Here is a 19,750-nt window from a genome sequence, read left to right on the forward strand (position 1 = left end):
CCACACCCATCCATGTAGACATACACACATGCACAGATTACTGTTGAGATACGTTTATGAGCAGGTTTAGCTGTTGGAAGTATATTACAATACATTTTGTGCGTGTGTGTGTGTGTTATATGCTATTTTTGCTGCTGCTGATTGACCGCTTGGTGTTGCGTTGAGGTGCGGTGCTGTGCTGTGCGGTGCGGTGCGGTGCGGTGGGGTGTCGTGCGTTCTCTCCGCTGTGCCGCTGCTGCTGCCGCCGCTGCTGCTGCAGGGGGAGCGTCCGTCCGTCCACAGCCTGCAGTGCTGCGATGCGCGGCCGCTTCATTTGTCTCCTGGCTGCTCCGTGTCTCCACATCTAAGACCATTTGCAAGAGCAGTGAGAAACAGCTTCATTAAGAGGGGCGACCTCCGTGCAGGCGGTGAGGGGGGTGAACCAAGCTTACTGTGCAGCGTCTTTGAGATTGAGGTGAGCTCCCTGTTCATATGATTTGACAGTAACAACAATAGGCCTTTGGCTCTGTCTTATTTATTATCGGCATTTCCAGCAGCTCTGAGTGGACATTTGACGCTTCTTTATAGGACAAAACACGAGAAGAGAAAGAAAGGCGTGAAAAATTTGGAGCAAAGCAATTGTCGATGAATTTCTATTTTTGTTTTGAAGGAGCAGTGTTTCAGCATGAGAAGAATGCAATCGAAAAAGACAGCATTTTTTTCTCCTGCAGTCTTATTCACGACAAGGTAGGCTAATAGGCCTGTCTGACGGATCGAACAGATCGCATTATCTACAGCCGGTATTTTATGGCCGCTGCTCCGGATTGCTGGACACATGATTGCATTACTGGCATTTTTCTTATGGTTGAAGATGCTGGGCAGTAAGGAGGAGTATCTGATGCAGAATAAAACATGCGGTGATTTAATAATATGTAGAATCAGAGATAAGTAATCTGTCGTGCGCACTTTGGGAGGGACCCACACAGCTATGTCCATGTCTAAAGCATGTCCACAGCTCCCCTCACCTCTCCATTGGCTCGTTTCTAGGTTAATTAAAAACAGCAGCTCAACTAATAGGCCTGCAGCACGCAGTTTAATTCTGATTGGACTGTGGATTCACGACTTGGATTATCTCTCACCTCTCTTGTTATGCCAGGGTATGATTACACCATCACAGCTAATTATCATTCAAAATGCACTGTTTAAATCCACATGCGGGGCTTCACTACATGGAGTTCACGGCAAATGATTTACACTTAAAATACGATACAGGGAGGTGGAGAGACAGTCTGTAAGCATAATTGTGCAAAAGTGTACAAAAAGTGCAATTACATTTAATGGACAGTGAAAAGACAGTTGAATGGATAAAAGAGCATGCAATATGTTAAAATGTGTATTTGTGTATTATTATCATATCAATTTTTAAAAATTTAAATGTCATGGTTATTGTATGGTATATTGCCACAACCCTAATTTCACTGTTATATTTGTCATAATTATTAGCATTAAAACGACACGACTTTAAGCATTGATCTATTCTTCCTGTCCTCATATTCTACAGCCTTGGTTTGTATCACAGAATCAGAATCAGAATTAGAGAAACTTTATTGATCCCTGGGGGCGGGAGTCTTCAGATTCTGCTTTCAACAGTATAAAAATATATTGCATAGTGCAATTAGAAGAAAATATTTCAAAATAAAAAGGTGTATAAACATATGTGCAGACTACCAGAAAACACAGAGATAAAATGTCAATAACAGATAATAAAACAGAATAGAACATGTTAACATGCAAATTGCAATTAAAACCTGTACATTTTAAATTTCTGATGCATAATAGTGGAATTATATGGTTTTATTAAATATTTTTGCAATTTTGTCATTTCATGATCTGTGTATGTGCTGTGTGATGTTGCCTGCTGTGTTTGTTGCAGCTAGGATGATAAATTATTAATTTACTGTGGAAAACAATTAATCTAGATTAAACAGCAGTCTTTCTGTGAGTTAAGTAGTGAGTGTGGCAAATATAAAAGATTATATATATCTAATGCACACTCTGTGTATCCTACACCCCTAATAGATCAAGATCAGAAGTGCTTTTTAAAGGAGCACTTTGACAGACACACACACATCCAGCACAGCCCAGCTGATGGCTGCTCAGCACTGATTGATTTTTTTTCCAGCTTTCCACAATACAGTAACACACTATTGGTCATCCCCAAACCCTGCAGGATTTCCCCTGGGGGCTGTGAGAGCACACAAGCAGCTGCTGTGGCACCATATGGACACTCGACTGTGTTTTTATGTGATGGCGCAATTGCTTACAATGTACAATGTGTACAATTTATACTGCTTTGGGAACTATTGCAGTCTGGGAAGCTGTACATATTTTTCCATTGTGTATTTTATGATTAATGTAGCTTTTTTTCCTTTCGTTTCCAGATGGGGACAGCACTCACTCATTTCTGTGACTATCTACATGGTTTCTGGAGATGCAGGTGCCTTCAGAGGATACCCTTTCACTGACTGGATAGAAGCAGTCGGGTATATTTTCTTACTTTTTCAACATGTGCAGGGCTGGAAATTAAGATGAGTTCAGGTACAAGAGATTTTAAGTCCACAAAAATATTTCAAAAAGTCAAATTGGTGTTTGCAGTATCTTCTAGCTGCAAACAGCAATTCCAGAGGGAGATCTACAGTACATGTTTGTAGATGCAGGAACATGTCTGTGTGCATGCAGTAGTTGTGACCATGGATGGATAAAGCATCATGCAGAATTCTCCTGAACTGCCACAGTCATTATGCAATATTGTCACAGCAAAACAAACAGGATTATCTGCTGATAAGTCATGAGAAAGGCATCCCTTTGCTTTATTCCTTCAGCATGTTATTGTAGCTGCAGTAAAAAAAAAACAGTCAGTATGGTAGCCAAATAAAATGAAATGTTAGACTCCCTTTGGCTGACTGAATTCATAAAGAATGAAGTCTGATATTTGAGGAGAGTGTTCTAAAGTTAGAGGCCAAAACATTTAATCATTTTGTACAAATGTTGGTGTTAGAGCAACTGAAAGTAAGAAAAAAGAAAGAAAGAAAGAAAGAAAGAAAGAAAGAAAGAAAGAAAGAAAGAAAGAAAAAAGAAAGAAAGAAAGAAAGAAAGAAAGAAAGAAAGAAAAAAAACTGAGCTGGTCTCAAACTCTATTCTGTCAATACCACAGTGAGCACAGCTGTTTATTCAATTAAAGCACCTACACACATTTCATCACTTAGTGGCTCCATCATAAATGTAACCACAGAACATCTGAAGAATGCTCCACAGCAGTGGAGCCATGGTGTTGATGATTTACAGGGTGGATTTTTTTTTTTCTGTCTGTCTGTCCTACATTCTGTGCAAAAATGTATTCTAAAGTTCAGCCAAAGCTAATGTGGGGTTTCAAGAGGCTAAAATAGAATCAAGTAGACATCTTCCAAAGTTTCTGTGCCTGGTTGCATAAACCACCTTAAGGTTCAAATTAAAGTTTGTGCCTTTGGCAAAATATTTTCCAAAACTGTGTGGCTCTCGCTTTTCTCCTTGTTTAAGTGTTTAGACCAGGGAACAGCATCCTTTACTATCAAAAGAGACAATATCTGACAAAATCTGTCTGGAGCCACAACTATTAAATTCTCTATTTTCCTCGTATTATTCTCTGTTTTGGACAAAGCACTGAGCCATAGGCATAGGTTATGATGCACATTTTAGTTGATGAAATATTAACACTTTTTTTTCATTTGGTGTATAGGCTACACATTTTTACAATTGTAAGAATCACTTTAGGCCTACAAAAATGAGTGAAAATTAAACTGTTAAGAAAAGAACAATTATTCATTTCTATCTGGTTTTTTTTTGTCAAAGCCACAGAGAGCCACTGGACAGAGGCAAAAGAGCTCCATGTGGCTCTGGAGCTGAAGGTTGCTGACTGAGGTTTAGGATGTCATGTCTAGAAGGGAACCCTAGACCTGAGAAAATTCTTGCGAGAGTGTTCATTTTAACCCAAATTATGATTTTACCCAACCCCAGCCAAGTATTTTCTGTTCCTAAACCTACCCAGATTTTAACCACGATATTCACACATTATAAGGCATAATTAGTTATGCACTTACCCCATGAAAGTTTTGCAAATCAAAGGTTCACTTCTAGACACAACTTGTTTAGACTCAGGCTTTCACGGCAGTTGCTGTCATAATACGGCACATACAGTTCAGTTCAGGTGCTCTTTAGTTACCATGGTTACATTTTCACTCACATCCTTTAAAGCTACTACAAGGAGCTTCTAACTGATTATGAGACCATCTCAATTTAATACTGATGCCTCTGTATAACCTACATAAGTTAACGAGACCACCAGCGAGAAGACTGACTAGTTCTGTACAGTACTTCTTAACATCTGCCACCTGGTTGGATTCTGCTTGAAATCAGATAAAACAAGCCTGTATATTTTCCCAAGCAAAATTACAGTGACTAGTATGTTACCTAGTTAAAAAGAAGCAGGAGGAGATTTTTCTTAAGATAATTTTATTTTTGACGTTATATTTTGTGGTTGTTATGGTGGAAACACTACCACCCTAGTCCAAAGGGGCCTCCAAAATAAGATCAATACGAAAGTTCCTTGTAGTAGGTTGCTAAACACCAAGTAGCTTAATTTAGTTTAGCGAAAAGAACATGAGGATGTTGTTCTCCTTGAAGAACGTGGAAGACACAGTGACATAATCCAAAGTAAATTTAACCCAGCTACAAATGTGCACAAGCAGAAGATGTTGTAAAAGCAGTCCTTGCAAGATCGTTTTGTCAGTTACTTCAAGTAAATCTCAGTGAGAAATTCTGCTGTGAAACGAAACATAGATGAAATAATGAAGAAGTATAAAAATATAATTCTGACATTAAGAAAGGAGACAGGTCAACAAAAAAATGATTAGTTTTAATAAAATGATGTCAGTATATGAAACAGTTATGTTAACATTTGGCTAGCTAGCTACATTGTTGCTTGTATAAAGTAAAATCTATTACAAGTTACATTCAGGCTCAGGGAGTAACAGATTACATATAATCAGATTATGTAATTAGGATACAAAAAAAGGTGATTTTATGGCATTGCAGAAAAAAAAGACAATCAGATTACAAATACATTTTGTAAAAAAAATGTGATTATTAGCTGGATTACAATTTTAAAAAACATTTTAAAATAAAGCATGATACCACCACAGTTGGCCCACATTAAAATACTTAAGTCTCAAAACTCCACTGTGGTCTCAGTGAAACCCATTAACCCATGGTCTCTAGTGAAAGAAATGCTTCACTGGGTGGACAACATTACAACATTATTTTGGCTTTAAATCAGAAAAGAAGAACAATATCATAGCACAGTAACAGTTAATGCCTTCAGCTGTGAAAATACTATCATCATCCAATGGCTGTTAGCTACATAAACCACTGGTAATGTCAGCTACATGGAACATCTGCTAATGTTAGCTACACAGACCAACCATTAACATTAGCTAAACGGAAGAACTGTGAACATTACCTACACAGAACAACCGCTTATGTTAGATACATAGAACAACAGTCAACGTTAGGTATACAGAACAACCACTTACATCTGATTTTTTTAAAATGAAATCAGTGAAAATTGATAACAACATTGCTATATAGCGGCCAGGGTTTTAAACACAACACAAAATTAACCTCTGCCACAAGTCTTTGCATGTATCACAATATCATGACACGGTGCTTTGAGAATCGATACAGTATCACAAAACATAATATTTCGATACTCAGTATTTTGTATATTTTCTTACACCCCTACTGGTTAACCTGATAGTATCTACCACTGTAACTGAAAAGTAATCTGGGATTGTAGGTGGTGATGCTGGGACGGTGTGTGGGTAAAAACACAAGCACCAGATTGAAATAAGTTTCTGTCAGTTTACTTGAAGTTTGAGTGTGAAGCGTAAATAATAATGTTTCGACATACAAACACATGTCTCTGTGTCAGGCTTTAGCATGCGTTCCCTGAGAAAGACGGTGTTGCTCGCCATCCTGGTGTCTGTGGTGCTGGTGCTGGCCCTGCTCCATTCATGGCCCACTCGGGCTTATAACACAGTGGATGTGTGGCAGCGACCGGGGTCAGTAGTGGAAAGGCACCTGGAGGAGAGGCTCCCAGAACCAGACCACCGATTAGGCAACATCCCCTTTCATGTGAGGGACAATGTGGCAAGGTATGGGCACTTCTAACCACTTGATTTTTTATATCAAATTAGATTTCAATATTTTTATTTACTAGTTTTAATTTGACTTTATTATATTATGCTGTCTCAGTGTGATCACATGTTTTATTATGATTATGTTATGGTCTTATTAGGCTTGTCCCTATAGGAGAATCCTTTTTGGTTCCTGTTAGAACCTTTTATAAAGGTTCCACTTGGAACCCTTTGAGAGAGTTCTACCTAGAACACAACGTACAGACTTATACCTAGAACCATTTATGAAAGGTTTCACCCAGAACTCCCGGCAAGAGGTTTTTCAGAGAACCCCTCTATGGTATCATGGTTCCACCCAGAACTCTCTCTGGGTTTTCTATCAGAACCATTCCACCTTCTAAGGGTGCTAACAAGAACCTACCCAGGGGTTCAAGAACCTTTTTATATTGTTAGGGATTTATCAAGGGACTCACTTAAAGGGTTCTACACGGATTGTTTTTATAGTCCAGGGGTTTTACTTGGGAAAAACCTAGGAGGTTCTGCCAATAACCTTTTTACAGTGGTGGAAAAAAGTTTTCAGACACCCTTAAAATTTTACACAATCTCAAATATTATCATGAAATATTTGTTAAAAAAATCTTTTTTGTGTTTCAAAAGGTGTGGCTGCATTAGACAGACACAAACAAATACAACTGATATTTTTTTTTGTTTACTGTTTACAAGAAAAACTAACAAAACTAAATTCTTGACAGTTTCAATATGTCAGTTCTCAACATTGTCGGTATCAAAGTCAACAAGTAACAGAGAATGTGTTCAAAACTGAACAAAAAATAAATAAACCACAATTAATATTTAGTAGTCCTGCCATTAGCACGCAGTAGAGCTCTGATCCTGGCTGGCATGTTCTCCATGAGCCTTTCACACTGTTGAGGGGTAATCTTGTCCCATTCTTCTTGAATTGCTACTTTTAATTCTTCTAAATTCTTTGGTTTACGCTTTGAAACAGACCTTTTGATAATCCACCACAGATTTTCAATGGTGCTCATGTCCGGGGATTGAGCTGGCCACTCTAAGACCTGGATACTGTGCTCCTGCAGCCAAGTTCTACTGGCCCTGGATGTGTGGCAAAGGGCATTATCTTGTTGAAACATCCAGTTTGTCTGTATTTCTGCACAGTGTATCCAACTGCTGAAGGACTGCATTTGCACTTCCTGGCTATCTGGCGGCAGCTGTACCCTTCCTGGCTGAGAATCTGTATCTTCAGGCGTGTTTCCTGCGTTAGGTTCCTTGTTTTAGCCATTTTTGTCTCTGAAGAACTTTCAAATGTGCTGGCTTTATATAGACACAAAGCACGGCAACAAAAATTGTGTCTTTTAATAAAAAGCACGACCTTCATTAGTGGATCACTGGTACCAAAATGACCCAATACTCAGAATTTCTTATGTATTTTTATGGAACCAATCAATTTTAAGTTTTTAATGGCTTTTTTAGGATTTGTTTAGTATTTTGGCTGTGACTGTACTAAAACAAATTGCACTTGAAGACCTAAGAGTGATTCTTAATGCAATATTTCACAAATGCATGGGGTGTCCGAAAACTTTTTTCCACCACTGTATATTCCAAGGGTTTTTTTTATATTACAAGGATTTTTATCTAGAACACACTTGTGTTTTTTATATTATAAAGGTTTTATCTAGAACCCACCCAGGTTCAACATTCAAAGTCTTAGTCTTACAGTGAACCCCTGACAAACCCTTTGTACAAAAAAAGGGTTCAAAAGCAGAATGTTTGGGTAGAGCCACAGCCCTTCAGGAAGAACCCCTTTTTGGAACCCTTATTTCTGAGAGTGTGTGTGTGTCGTTATTGTTAACGTTATTGATAAAGTAGATCTGAATCTGAAACTGAGCTAAACCTGATTTCCTCTCTTTCATTCATGTCTCTGCTGATCCATCCAGCTTGTTGGCACGTAATGGATGTGTATGTGAGGGTGAGAGTGGAGGCGTGAATCTGCCCTTCGCCCAACTCTTATTCCCGCGGGTGTCAGCTCACCCACTGCACACTGCCTTCGAGGCCTCAGAGCTGGAGGAGATGAAGAGGAGACGGGCCAAAGAGTACAAGAGTTTCCAGAAGAGGTTAGCAGCTCCGTAAAGCAATGATGTCCAAACACAGCTGCCAGAAGAGCAGAATAATGATAGAATATCATCTTATTGATAAATAATGAAACATTTAAGCCAGAGCTACTGGAATAGCGCACCCTGAATATTATTTTATATGAATCTGCTTTTATTCAGGTGTAATTGTCCATCTCAAATACTGTTCTTCTTCACCTTTCAGTTTAATGCCACTCAGGATTCATCTTTAACTTCTCTAGAACTCAACATGATATTAAAGGGATCAAAATGGAAAAGTCATATTATTCATATTCTTTCCTCTACATACTGGCTCACTGAATAGTTTTTCTACAAGAAACCATGCAAGAGCAAAATAATGAGGTGATGAGGTCTTTTATTAATAGCTGCTAGTGAATTCTTTCTATTGCATTGTGCCTGACAGTTTCTTTTTGAAGAACTAAAGCAGACTCACTGGATTTTAAGCATGTTTGTTCACTTTTTCTGTTCCTGTCTGTGCTTGTGGATGTCTGGTGTGTCTTCCTGATGCAACTTTTTCCCTTCAGGTCACAGACACCTGCAGATGTTCTCATAATTGCAGAGGCTAACAGCCCCTTACAGTATCCCACACAGGGGGTGGAGGTACGACCCCTGAAAACAATCATCATCCCAGGTAAGACTTCAGACAGAGTAGGACACATTTAAACAAGACATATTTGTTAAAGGTCCAGTGTTTAAGATTTAGGGGGATTTATGAGCAGAATAAAAGGATGAAAGTAAGTAAATAAGATTGTTTGTGACAGAAATGCCACCAGTTTTTCCCAGTAGCCACTCGCAGTACTGCAGTCAAAAATTCCCCACCAGCCCAAAAAGCATTTTTCTCTGTATGCCACCATTATAAAAGACATATCTGCAAAACTGTTGACAGGGCACCTCAAACTGAAAACAAGGTCTGTCATGACTCTTTCTATTGTGAATTTTTGATCCATGGAGTTTTTAAAGTAAAACTTTCCTCGATCCAAAAATAGCCATCTAAAAATCTATGATGTCATCACAATGTAAAGTCTGTGAGCTGATTGGAAACTTTCACATTCTGTATGAGTTTAGCTCATATATGAACATGATTTCTGCCTGAATCGTGTCAGAGAAAATGATCACTACTACTTCAAGACATCATTAAAGGACATCCTTTGTTATTGTTTTAATGTAAGAGAGACCCCAGAAATCAGAAATGACATACTGTGTTTAAATTAGTTTGCTGTCCAACAGTGAAAACTGGACGATGTGGCAGTGAAGTGTTGCTGTATTAGATTAGATTATTGAACTAAAGTACAGGCCTGCAGCTAATAAATTATCATGCTACTTAGTTTTGTAACACTACAGATATTCACAAATTCATCTAAGTGGAGAGAATTTGATTGGAAAAATCCCATGTGTTTTTTGTTACACCTAACATAACAAGTAAACAACTTCAAAGGCAACAAACATGCTGGAGAAAATGTGGCCATACAGAAGCAAAGCATGTGCTCATCTTCTGGAGCTGTCCAAAAATAGTTACTCTGGGAAAGAATGAGGTTAGTATTGAGTGACGGATTGTACAGATATACAATCAGTAAGAAGTGTTTTGTTTTAATACTTGGGCGATATAACCACAGTGGTGCAGAAGAAAGATAATTATTTGGTCAAAATAATTCTGCATAGAGTCGGCAGGAAGCCATCACAAGAAAGTGGCTTAAAACCAGGGGTGGAAGTAATTAATTACAAATACTCAAAGTACTGTTTTTTGGGGGTACTTGTCTGTACTTTTACTTGTATTTAAGTATTCATTATGCCATGTAATCTGCTTAGTTACTTTTAAAGTCATGGTTGAGTACTGAGTACAATTTGAATTAATATCCAGACCTTTTATCTGCATTTTTGTAGCCAATAAAATGATTTGATAGCAAAAAAAAGCCAATGAAAACCAGGACATATTGACAAACAAAACAAAAAAAAGTATATTTAATGACTGATCTTTAATTGATTTTTTATCATGAATTTAACCAGTTAAAAATGTATTTATGGATATTTAATCAATAGTTGTGGCAGTAACAGCACCTCATCTAGCTTTGTTTTGTCTGCTGGAGACATTTGCTGATCAAGAACAAAAAGGAAAAAAAGGAAAAAAAAAAAAGGAAAAAAGAACAAAAACAGCCAATCAAAATGAGGGGGAAAAAACACTTGTTTTGTATCAAATCAATTATTAATGATTAACTGATTGTTAGTGTTTTAACTATTGGTAAAGCAAAGCACACAAAATTTAGAGCCCTAGTCTGGAGAGGTGATGGTGACATCATCGGTTAAAAGTAACTAATACTCTGAGTAGTTTTTTTTGACGAATACTTTGTACTTTTACTTAAGTATATTTCTAACACTAATACTTTTACTTGTAATTGAGTAATATTTCAGCAATGTAATAGTACTTGTACTTGAGTACAGATTTTCAGTACTCTTTCCATCACTGCTTAAAACTAATCCACCCAGACAGAGACAGTAGATACATATAGTGCAGGAAATATGAGTGATGGGAAGAATGATCTCTCTGTTCTCTCCAAGTGAAAGAAGCTGTGTTTAACAGAGAATGGAAAAATGGATTAGGTTTAGAAATAAAGACATTGGCAGTGTAATTTTTTTTATATAATAATTTAAGTTGTATAATGCTTTAATATGAAATATTACATGGCTTTGGTAAATTCTTGATTCTGATTACAGCATTCAGTTACAGCATTGTCTGTTATTTCTGTATAGCAGACTGTTGCTATGAAGAATAGACCGTTGCTATGGACATAGTTCTGATCATAGACTGTGGAGGAACAATGAATTCATTGTTTTTTGGTACATAGCCCCATAACAAGTAGGATAATGTCCAGTGAGCAGCTCACTATTGCAAAATAAAGCCATAAGATTATATTAAAATCGATATTTTGTGTCACTTAGATTTATCAAATTTTATTTATTTCTTTGTTTGTTTGTTTATTTTGGTGTAAGTAACCACATTCAAGTCCTGCATCATCCTGCCAGATTTATTTCACAATAATGACCTGCTCACTGTGCATTATCCCTTAGATAACACAGCAAACTTTGGGTGAACCAAAATCCCCTCGTTGCAACAGGTTTTGTTTTTTGTACTTGTATGGATAAAAACATTAAAAACATAAAAACTGAAGTGCTTAAAAAAAGAAAAGAAAAGAATAGCTAATTATGAAACACCAACCAAGAGCTGGCTCATATATAGTGCACACGTGCACTGCTGATTAGTAAAAATTAAAGTGTTAAATCTCTTTATCTCCATTCAGAGCTGCAGTGAAAAGACCAGACACATGCTGCTGTGTTTTGTTCTGTGGCATGTGGCTTTCTGTGGCATCAGAGTCCTTTCACCTCCATTGAGTGAAATCCTGTTGGCTGTGACTCTGGACATTTTCAGTGGTCTAACTGGGAAAATGGTCATGCTTGTCATCATAAAAAAGCTGTGCAGTGTGGTGTACAAAAAGCACAATGAATTTCACATTATCTTACATGTGTGCAGGAAGTGGATTAATTATTCCCCAGTGGCTGTAGATCTAAGTACAATGCGTCAATTGTTATCATATGTTTTCAGGTTTGGCCTTACAGGACCTTCCCAGAGAACACTACTCAGTAAGTATTTCAATGTGGCCATCTGTACTATGAGCTAGTTCAGACATGTCATTTTATTCCACTGACTTTTCTGTCCATCTCACCGTAGATAAACATCACTGCCACGCTGGGGACGTTGAACGTAGCAGCGGAGGTAGACGGGGTGAAAATCAAAGGTGACGGCGAGATGCACATGACTCTGACGAGCAGCCTCCTGCCGAACCTGAACCGACAGCTGCAGTTTGTCACCTACACAAACACACTGTTCCACCCAAGCACCGCAGACACAGGTGAGGCCCCAAACAAACATTGGCCTGGGTTTTTTTTGTCTCATCTGGGGTCGTATTCACAAAGCTTCCTGGTATAAAGAGTTGCTCCTGGTGATGAAATTGTGAGAAAATTCTTATAATTGTGACATACTCTAAGAATTTCCCCTTAAAGTTAAGGGTAGATCCTAGTAAGTTACTCACAAAGCATCTTAGCCTTTAAAGAGCTCCAAAGGAGAAAAGAAACTGTTAAGAGGGTAAGGACTTTTAATAGCCTGAAGAGTTTCTTAAGCAGAGGAAAAGACGGCGGAAAGTGAGTTAATGAAACACTGCAGGTTAAATCATGCAGGGACAATGATTGTGGTCAATCTCATTAGAAATGCAATAACATAAAAAATAAATAAATGAAATAAAATAAAATGATTATTAACTGCATTTGTATAGCACTTTAACTTAATTTTAAAAAGTGCTTTACAATAATAATAATAATAATAATACCTTGTTAATATCAAATATATTAAGTACTAAAATTATTAGGATGGTAAATAAACATAAAAAATGAATATATTAACTATCAGCATGTTGAAGGGCTACTGCACAAATAGACAGTGTTTTCAATTTTTTTCTAGTCTGCTTTTAAGGTATAACTTACAATTTATTCAACAGAGATGTTCTTAAATAGTGTTCATAATTACACTATGTCTTAGTAGAAACTAAAGTCAGTTGATTTTACTGCCCATTCTATGCCCATTATCACTAAGACTGCTTTTTTTTTTTTTCTGAGAGTTTTTTCAGACTGTTTGTGAATACGGCCCCTGATCTCTGGACTTATTCTTACTTTTCAAAAAGTTATAGTTTTGGGGGGAAACTGGAGAGAAAAGTTTTCAAGTCGTTTTAAGTACCCCAAAAATGTTTTTGTGTCTTTATGTAAAGAATTAAGTGCTCTGTAATCTGGGATTAGATTTAAAGACACATGCCTTCTGGCAGAGAGCCGGAGGAATAAATCATTGTTACTTTCATATCTGCACAATAAATATAAACCTACAGCCAGCAGCCTGTTAGCTTAGCTTAGCATAAAGACTAAAAACAGCTAGTTTGACTTTGTCCTCAGGTAACAAAATACACCAGCGTGCAACTCTAAAACATTTTGTGTCTTGTTTGTTTAATCTTAACAAAAAGCACCAGAAAGTGAGGTGTAAAAACTGCCATATGTGGTTTTTTGGGGCGTTATGTGTCTGACTAGTTTGTGGCTCTGGGCAGTTGCCGGGCAACCAGCAGAGAGAAATCACTAGTCCTGGCAAAGACATAGTCGGATACTTGACCAGCTGCTGGCTGTAGCTTTATATATGAGAGAGGGGTATTGATCTTCTCATCTAACACCCTGAAAACAAGTAAGAGTGTTTCAAGATATGACTTTCTTAAAAAGACAGATATGTTATTGTCTTGGTCTTTTTTCTCATTTTAATGACTTAACACCAACTGCACACTGCACATATTATCAACTGTGGAACCAGAGAGGAATCTAACAGACACTGTTTGATCCTTTTACACTGATCAGATTTATTAAAGTTGTTTTTGTCATGTCTTTTAGTGCAGATAGAGACGGAGGGGCATCAAGCCATCTTCAGTATCAAGATTCGTCACGGTGTCACACCCAAACTGTATAACACAGGATCCAAAGGAGGTAAAACACAACACCTGGCATGCCACAAGTCTCTATAACGAAAGTCAAAAATTATACCATTGTTTAAACAATACACAGTATTTTTGAGCATGTTTGCTGAAAGGTAATTTTCCTTGTTTGATCTTGCTTCTCTGCAGAGTACAATGTCAGTGCCCTCGTTACAATAGCCACCAAGACTTTCCTGCGTTACGATAAGCTTCAAGATCTTATCGATAGCGTGAGAAGATACTATCCTACTGTCACCATAGTAATCGCTGATGACAGTGAAAATCCCAAAACGATCTCCGGGCCTTACATCGAACATTACATCATGCCTTTTGGAAAGGTAGGAGAGTGCAAGGACACATGGACGTGTCTTTTAATTTCCCCGACAGATATTACTCGCTTTCAGAGGTAGTAGGAATATGAAAAACTGGCAGAGCGATTTTCAAGATGACACATTGACCTTTCACCTCACGATATCTGAATGAAAATAATACAGAAGAGTCTCCCCTTTACAGACATGCCAATTTTATGCTTAATGCATAATAATGAAGACTATTAAAAATCTTCTCTGTTGTTAAAAAGTAAGCCATACTTTAAACGTAGCCAAAAAATCGTTTGAAAACACAGACCTACTTGTGCGGTGATTGTTCACATGAAGATAGTTGTTACTTTTATTTACCCTGCTGTTAATTTTAGTACTTAACATGTTTAATATTAACAGGGCAAATCCACTGTGTCTGTGACTGCCCTTTTGTGAGCCTGTCACAACATGAGACAGTTTTTCACCTTAGGGTCTCTATTAAGGGCTAAGATGCTTTGTGAACAACTTTTATTAATTCTTCAGCTTTGAGGGGAACTTCTTAGAAAATGTAAATTCTAAGAATTTAAATTTCCCGACTAGGAGCAGCTCTGTACAAGAAGGCTTTGTGAATACGGCGCCTGGGCTATTCACAGGATTATGACTTTCCGAGATATATTGACAATTATTTTTTTCTTTTCAAACTAACTTGACACACTGTGCCGAGCTGCATCTTATGTTAATCATCAGGTCATGGTTGATGTAAAGCTCCTCTATGTGGCATATACTGTTGACCTCCTAAAGATCCCCTGTCTCTGTCACCCTAAACATGACAAAAATGGGTCCATGGTAGGGAAGGAAGGAGTGGAAGAGGCTATTTTCAGATCTCTGCTGCTTGCTATCGATGCTCTTTGATAGTCAAACTTTGTGTCATGTGTCATAGGGTTGGTTTGCCGGACGAAACCTGGCTGTCTCTCAGGTGACCACAAAATATGTTCTGTGGGTGGATGACGACTTCATCTTCACAGCCAACACCAAGTTGGAGAAACTGGTGGATGTTTTAGAGAGAACCACTCTGGATCTGGTGAGGAACAGAGGAATGAACAGTTTGTTTTCAATGCATGTGGCAGTCTGGTGGTTTTGCTGAGAACTCTGTGTGTGTGTGTGTGTGTGTGTGTGTGTGTGTGTGTGTGTGTGTGTGTGTGTGTGTGTGTGTGTGTGTGTGTGTGTGTGTGTGTGTGTGTTGTCTAGGTGGGTGGTGCAGTGCGAGAGGCCACAGGTTATACTGCCACCTACAGACAGACCATCTCCATTGAGCCGGGGGAGGAGGATGGCGACTGTCTGCACATGAGGAGAGGGTTTCATCACGTCATCCAAGGCTTCCCCAACTGTGTGGTCACTGATGGCGTCATTAACTTCTTCCTGGCGCGTACAGACAAAGTCCAGCAGGTCGGCTTTGACCCACGACTCGCCAGGGTCGCTCACCTGGGTGAGTACAGTGACACAGTTATTGTTATATCAAACAAACTGATGGAGACACTCATATGACCATAAACAATGTAATATACAAATTGTTTGTAGCGTGTTTTGGCATTTATTACCATCACAATACTGATACTTTTTTAATGCTACATATAAATAGAAGACACTGGAGCATGATGGTAAAAACACATTTATCACATGTATAATTATCTATTTCTATCCATACAAATTCTATACACAGCATGTAATAGATAGATAGATAGATAGATAGATAGATAGATAGAGAGAGAGACAGATAGATAGATAGATTGATAGATACATAGATAGAAAGTGGTTAACACTTGTGACAAAGATATGTAATAAAGGTGGCTAATTTTACAGTTTAACAATAAACAGTGTTGTCAAAATTATATCAGAGCAATGAAACAGTAAACATTCATCAGTATTTTTAATAACTATACATAACTATAAATTTAAAAAAAAAAACACAAAGGGAGCAAAATATATCTATGTATTAAACCAAAATGAAGAAAAGGGATCAAATAAACATACAATGTTGCTTATAAAGCTAACAAATAAAAGCAATATGCATCATGTTCTGTTAAAAAAAAATCATATCAGTGCATATCGGACAACATACAGTATGTGCCAATACCAATATCAAATGATGCAGTTGTGATCGGCCAAAATCAGGTCAATATTGTCAACTGATATATCAGTCAGGTTCTAATGTCATACTATTTTTCATATTGGTCATTTGTGCTAGGATGAAATTATGTAAGATGTGAAATGATGGAGATTGTAACACACTTTGTTGTTGTTGTGTTTTTCCAGCTTTTAGCAGCTTCCCATTTTTTTGTGAATTTATTATGGAACATAATTTCCATAAAAAATGCAAAAGAAATCAACCAAATTCATCATACAAGCTGATATCTTTGATTATATTCGATTTTTGTGGCTTATTCAGTGTTTAAACATTGAGACACTAAACACTAAACTGAAACACTAAAAGAAACACAAAAAGTTATTCACTGTTGCAGTTTTTTAGATTACTCTTGAAACAGTAAGAAATACAACATTAGTGTACTTCAAGTACATTAGTGTACTTCAAGTACATTATGTACAAGTAGTGCATAATGTGTGAAGAGTGCACCACCATGCAGGGAATAGTCGGCACTGTGTTTATTAGACACAAATTATGGGAAACTGTCATGCATGATTTAACACGCATGTTGATAAGTATTTTATATTATTTATTTTAGGAACTTAAATACAACTGTATACAAAAAAATATACATTTATACAGATAAAAGCAGTGGCACCAAAAATTCAGAGATTTTAGAGCTCTATAAAATATATTGTGCTTGTATGGCTTTAAATACCAATTTAAAAAAAAAAGAGTGGTGTGAAATTAGGACACACTAAATATTTACTTGGCTCATACAAGAGTCTACTTTTTCCATCAGATGGTCTGCAGTATGGTAAATTTAGTATCTGAAAAACCACGAGGCTCAGCCAAAAGACAGCACACTTAAAACACAGCTACATATTCATCACCCGACATTTTATATAATCAAGTGTCTTAGTAATTTACTGTATGTTTTAAAGATTCATATCTCATTATGGTTATTGAGATAATATCATATACCAAGATAATTATACTGTGAAATGTTCTAATCAGCACATGCTAACATCAAAGAATGAGTGCCCTGCTGTAATTATAATTAAACTAAATGCACATATTAAATCATTTAATATCATTTTAATTTAGTCCCCGAATATCCAGTTCCCCACTTCTCTCCACTTTTGCTTAATTAGGTTCTTAAAATTATCTTATTTCACTCCGTTTTCATGCTTTTATGGCTGCACTACGATTTTAATTTAATTAATTATATATGAAATTTTCTAAAATATAGTTTTGAGAGTTTGAAAAAGAGTGTGGCTGCAGTTGCACAATAAAGCAATGCAGCAGAACCACAACAACAAAATAAGGGAAAGAAGCAAATTGTGCTGTTGAGACTTAAGAGATTTAAAAAAATATTCAGTAAGACAATACCAATGTCATGTAATCCACAAAAGTAAGCTAACAAGCAACAACAGGATCAAAGAACAACCATAAAGTAAGCAAACTAAAACAAGCAAAAACATAGAATTAATAAGATAATGTAATGATAATGTTTTGACCGTGTTTGAATTATTTTGTTTGTGTTTGTTTTGCAGAGTTTTTCATCGACGGCCTGGGATCTCTCCACGTGGGCTCTTGTGATGATGTCATTGTCAACCACGCAACCAAAATCAAACTCCCCTGGGTCACCCAATCAGAGAGCGACAAGACTTATGCCAAGTTTCGCTACCCGCCGGCCTCCTCTGACGCCACACACACAAAAAATGGCCTCTTGTTCTTCAAGAATCGATTCCAGTGTTTGACTCATAATTAGTTCCTCCTCTCCTCTTTCTCCTGAGGGTTCCTCTGCTCTTCCTGAGTTGCCAAAGAAGTTCTCCTCCACCGCTGTGTCCCGTCAGATAAGATTTCAGACAAACACTTTGGTCTTCAAAACCTTGAGAAGAGGTTTCAGGCTTTACCGTAGACAAAATTTTTAGGGCAGTCATAGGGCAGTTAAGGCAGTTTTAGCATGTTTATTCAGTCAGTGTTGAGCTCTGCACTTCTCTTACACTGTAATTATCCAGGGGCCGTATTACAGAAGCTTCCTAACTTACGGATCCTATCTTAACTGTTTGGTAACCATGGTAATTAGGGTTGGACCTGATTAAGGCAATTACAGATCAACAGTTTTTCTGCTGCGTTCAACTAGAACTGAGCAATGTGGCTACAATCATGAGCAGAACGTTGTGAACTTGGAGCTAACAGAAAACTTCCAGTTCACAATGTCGTGAACACGACACGAGGGGGACGTTCAAACGGGCTCATCTCATAAAAATGGTAAACACAACCCCATTTGAACACACAACAAAGTCAATGATCCTATCCTAGCTAAAGATAGGACGTGTATTTACACAAGCATTGTAACTTCCCAAAAACGATAAACTTCCTTAACTTGAGTGAACCGTTAAGATGTCCCAACGCTCACTTTTCCACCTTTAGGAGTATCCAACTTACTAACCAGCTAACAGTAGCTAAAGGTAGTGCTCACTAACAGTAGCCAACAGAAGTGTTAAGTAATCAGTGTTCATTAATTGCAGCTAATGCTAGCGTTCACTAACATTAGAGGTGGCAAACTTTGCTAACAGTAATGTTCACTAACATTAGCTAATTGTAGTGTTAGGTAACTTGTTTCGTCTGTATGGCTGCTCTTTTATTTCTTTAACATGATGGGTGCCAGATACGGTGGAGACTGTTTTCTGCTATATTAGCCCACTCCCCTTTCTTTTATCTCCCAGGTTAGCATTGTAAATTTTCCAAAGCAGACATCTTTGGATTTCTTTACAGATGTTACCAAAACCTCATCTGTGTTAAATTTAAGTGCCTGTTGTTGTTTGTGCTCCGATTTTTGTGTGTTTAAGTGTATGTTTGTTAGAAAGATCAACAGTTACAAAGCTCCGTGAGATTAGAAAAATGTCAGTTGCTTTGTAACAGACATAAAAATTGATAAGCGATGTTGAATTGAGTATTTAGGATTTCTAAACCTGACATCAGATAGGATGAAGTAAGATAAGATGGGATTCATAAAGTTTAGTTAGAATTTACTTCTGTAATACCAAACAGGGAAAAATCCTGTCTTAACTTTAAACCAAAGAGAGGAAGTTTCTGTAAAACGGCCTCTGATGTGAAAGTTGAGACTCTTCTGAAGGAGAAATGGTTAAGAATCAGCCGGTGTAACAAACATGTCGTCTTGTTTACACAGTCCCAGTTAAATCGCAGCATAATCTAGATTATTTCAAGGCTTTCTATTTGTCAAATCTTATCTGGCTCTACATCCTGGAGTTGTTCTAACACAGAGACCGGGCTTTGGAGAACCCAACAGGTAGCATCTTAACGGTCCGAGTCACTTCATTGTCATTAAATGCTAATGTGAGTAGAGGTACGTGTGTCCTCCTTCAATTTG

The 19,750-nt window shown here is 37.5% G+C and overlaps 1 protein-coding gene across 1 annotated transcript; it reads left to right on the forward strand.

Moving 5' to 3' along the window:
• The first annotated feature begins 14 nt into the window (after window positions 1–14).
• On the forward strand, window positions 15–18,229 carry b4galnt1b (beta-1,4-N-acetyl-galactosaminyl transferase 1b). Its single transcript, XM_084733137.1, has 12 exons — window positions 15–454; window positions 2,421–2,522; window positions 6,005–6,227; window positions 8,165–8,341; window positions 8,884–8,990; window positions 11,955–11,992; window positions 12,081–12,261; window positions 13,829–13,921; window positions 14,059–14,246; window positions 15,148–15,288; window positions 15,456–15,693; window positions 17,907–18,229. Exons 3-12 carry the CDS (start codon window positions 6,013–6,015, stop codon window positions 18,122–18,124), a joined length of 1,596 nt encoding a protein of 531 aa, XP_084589263.1. The 5' UTR covers window positions 15–454; window positions 2,421–2,522; window positions 6,005–6,012; the 3' UTR covers window positions 18,125–18,229.
• The last annotated feature ends 1,521 nt before the right edge of the window (window positions 18,230–19,750 follow it).

Source organism: Lutjanus erythropterus, chromosome 2 (assembly GCF_056507025.1).
Source record: "Lutjanus erythropterus isolate fLutEry1 chromosome 2, fLutEry1.hap2, whole genome shotgun sequence".
In the NCBI taxonomy this organism is placed as follows: Eukaryota; Metazoa; Chordata; class Actinopteri; order Lutjaniformes; family Lutjanidae; genus Lutjanus; species Lutjanus erythropterus.

Coding starts and splice junctions, on each gene's coding strand:
- b4galnt1b (XM_084733137.1), top strand. CDS start 6,013: ATGCGTTCCCTGAGAAAGACGGTGTTGCTCGCCATCCTGGTGTCTGTG. Junction 6,228..8,164: donor GTGAGGGACAATGTGGCAAG/GTATGGGCACTT, acceptor TGATCCATCCAG/CTTGTTGGCACGTAATGGAT. Junction 12,262..13,828: donor CCCAAGCACCGCAGACACAG/GTGAGGCCCCAA, acceptor CATGTCTTTTAG/TGCAGATAGAGACGGAGGGG.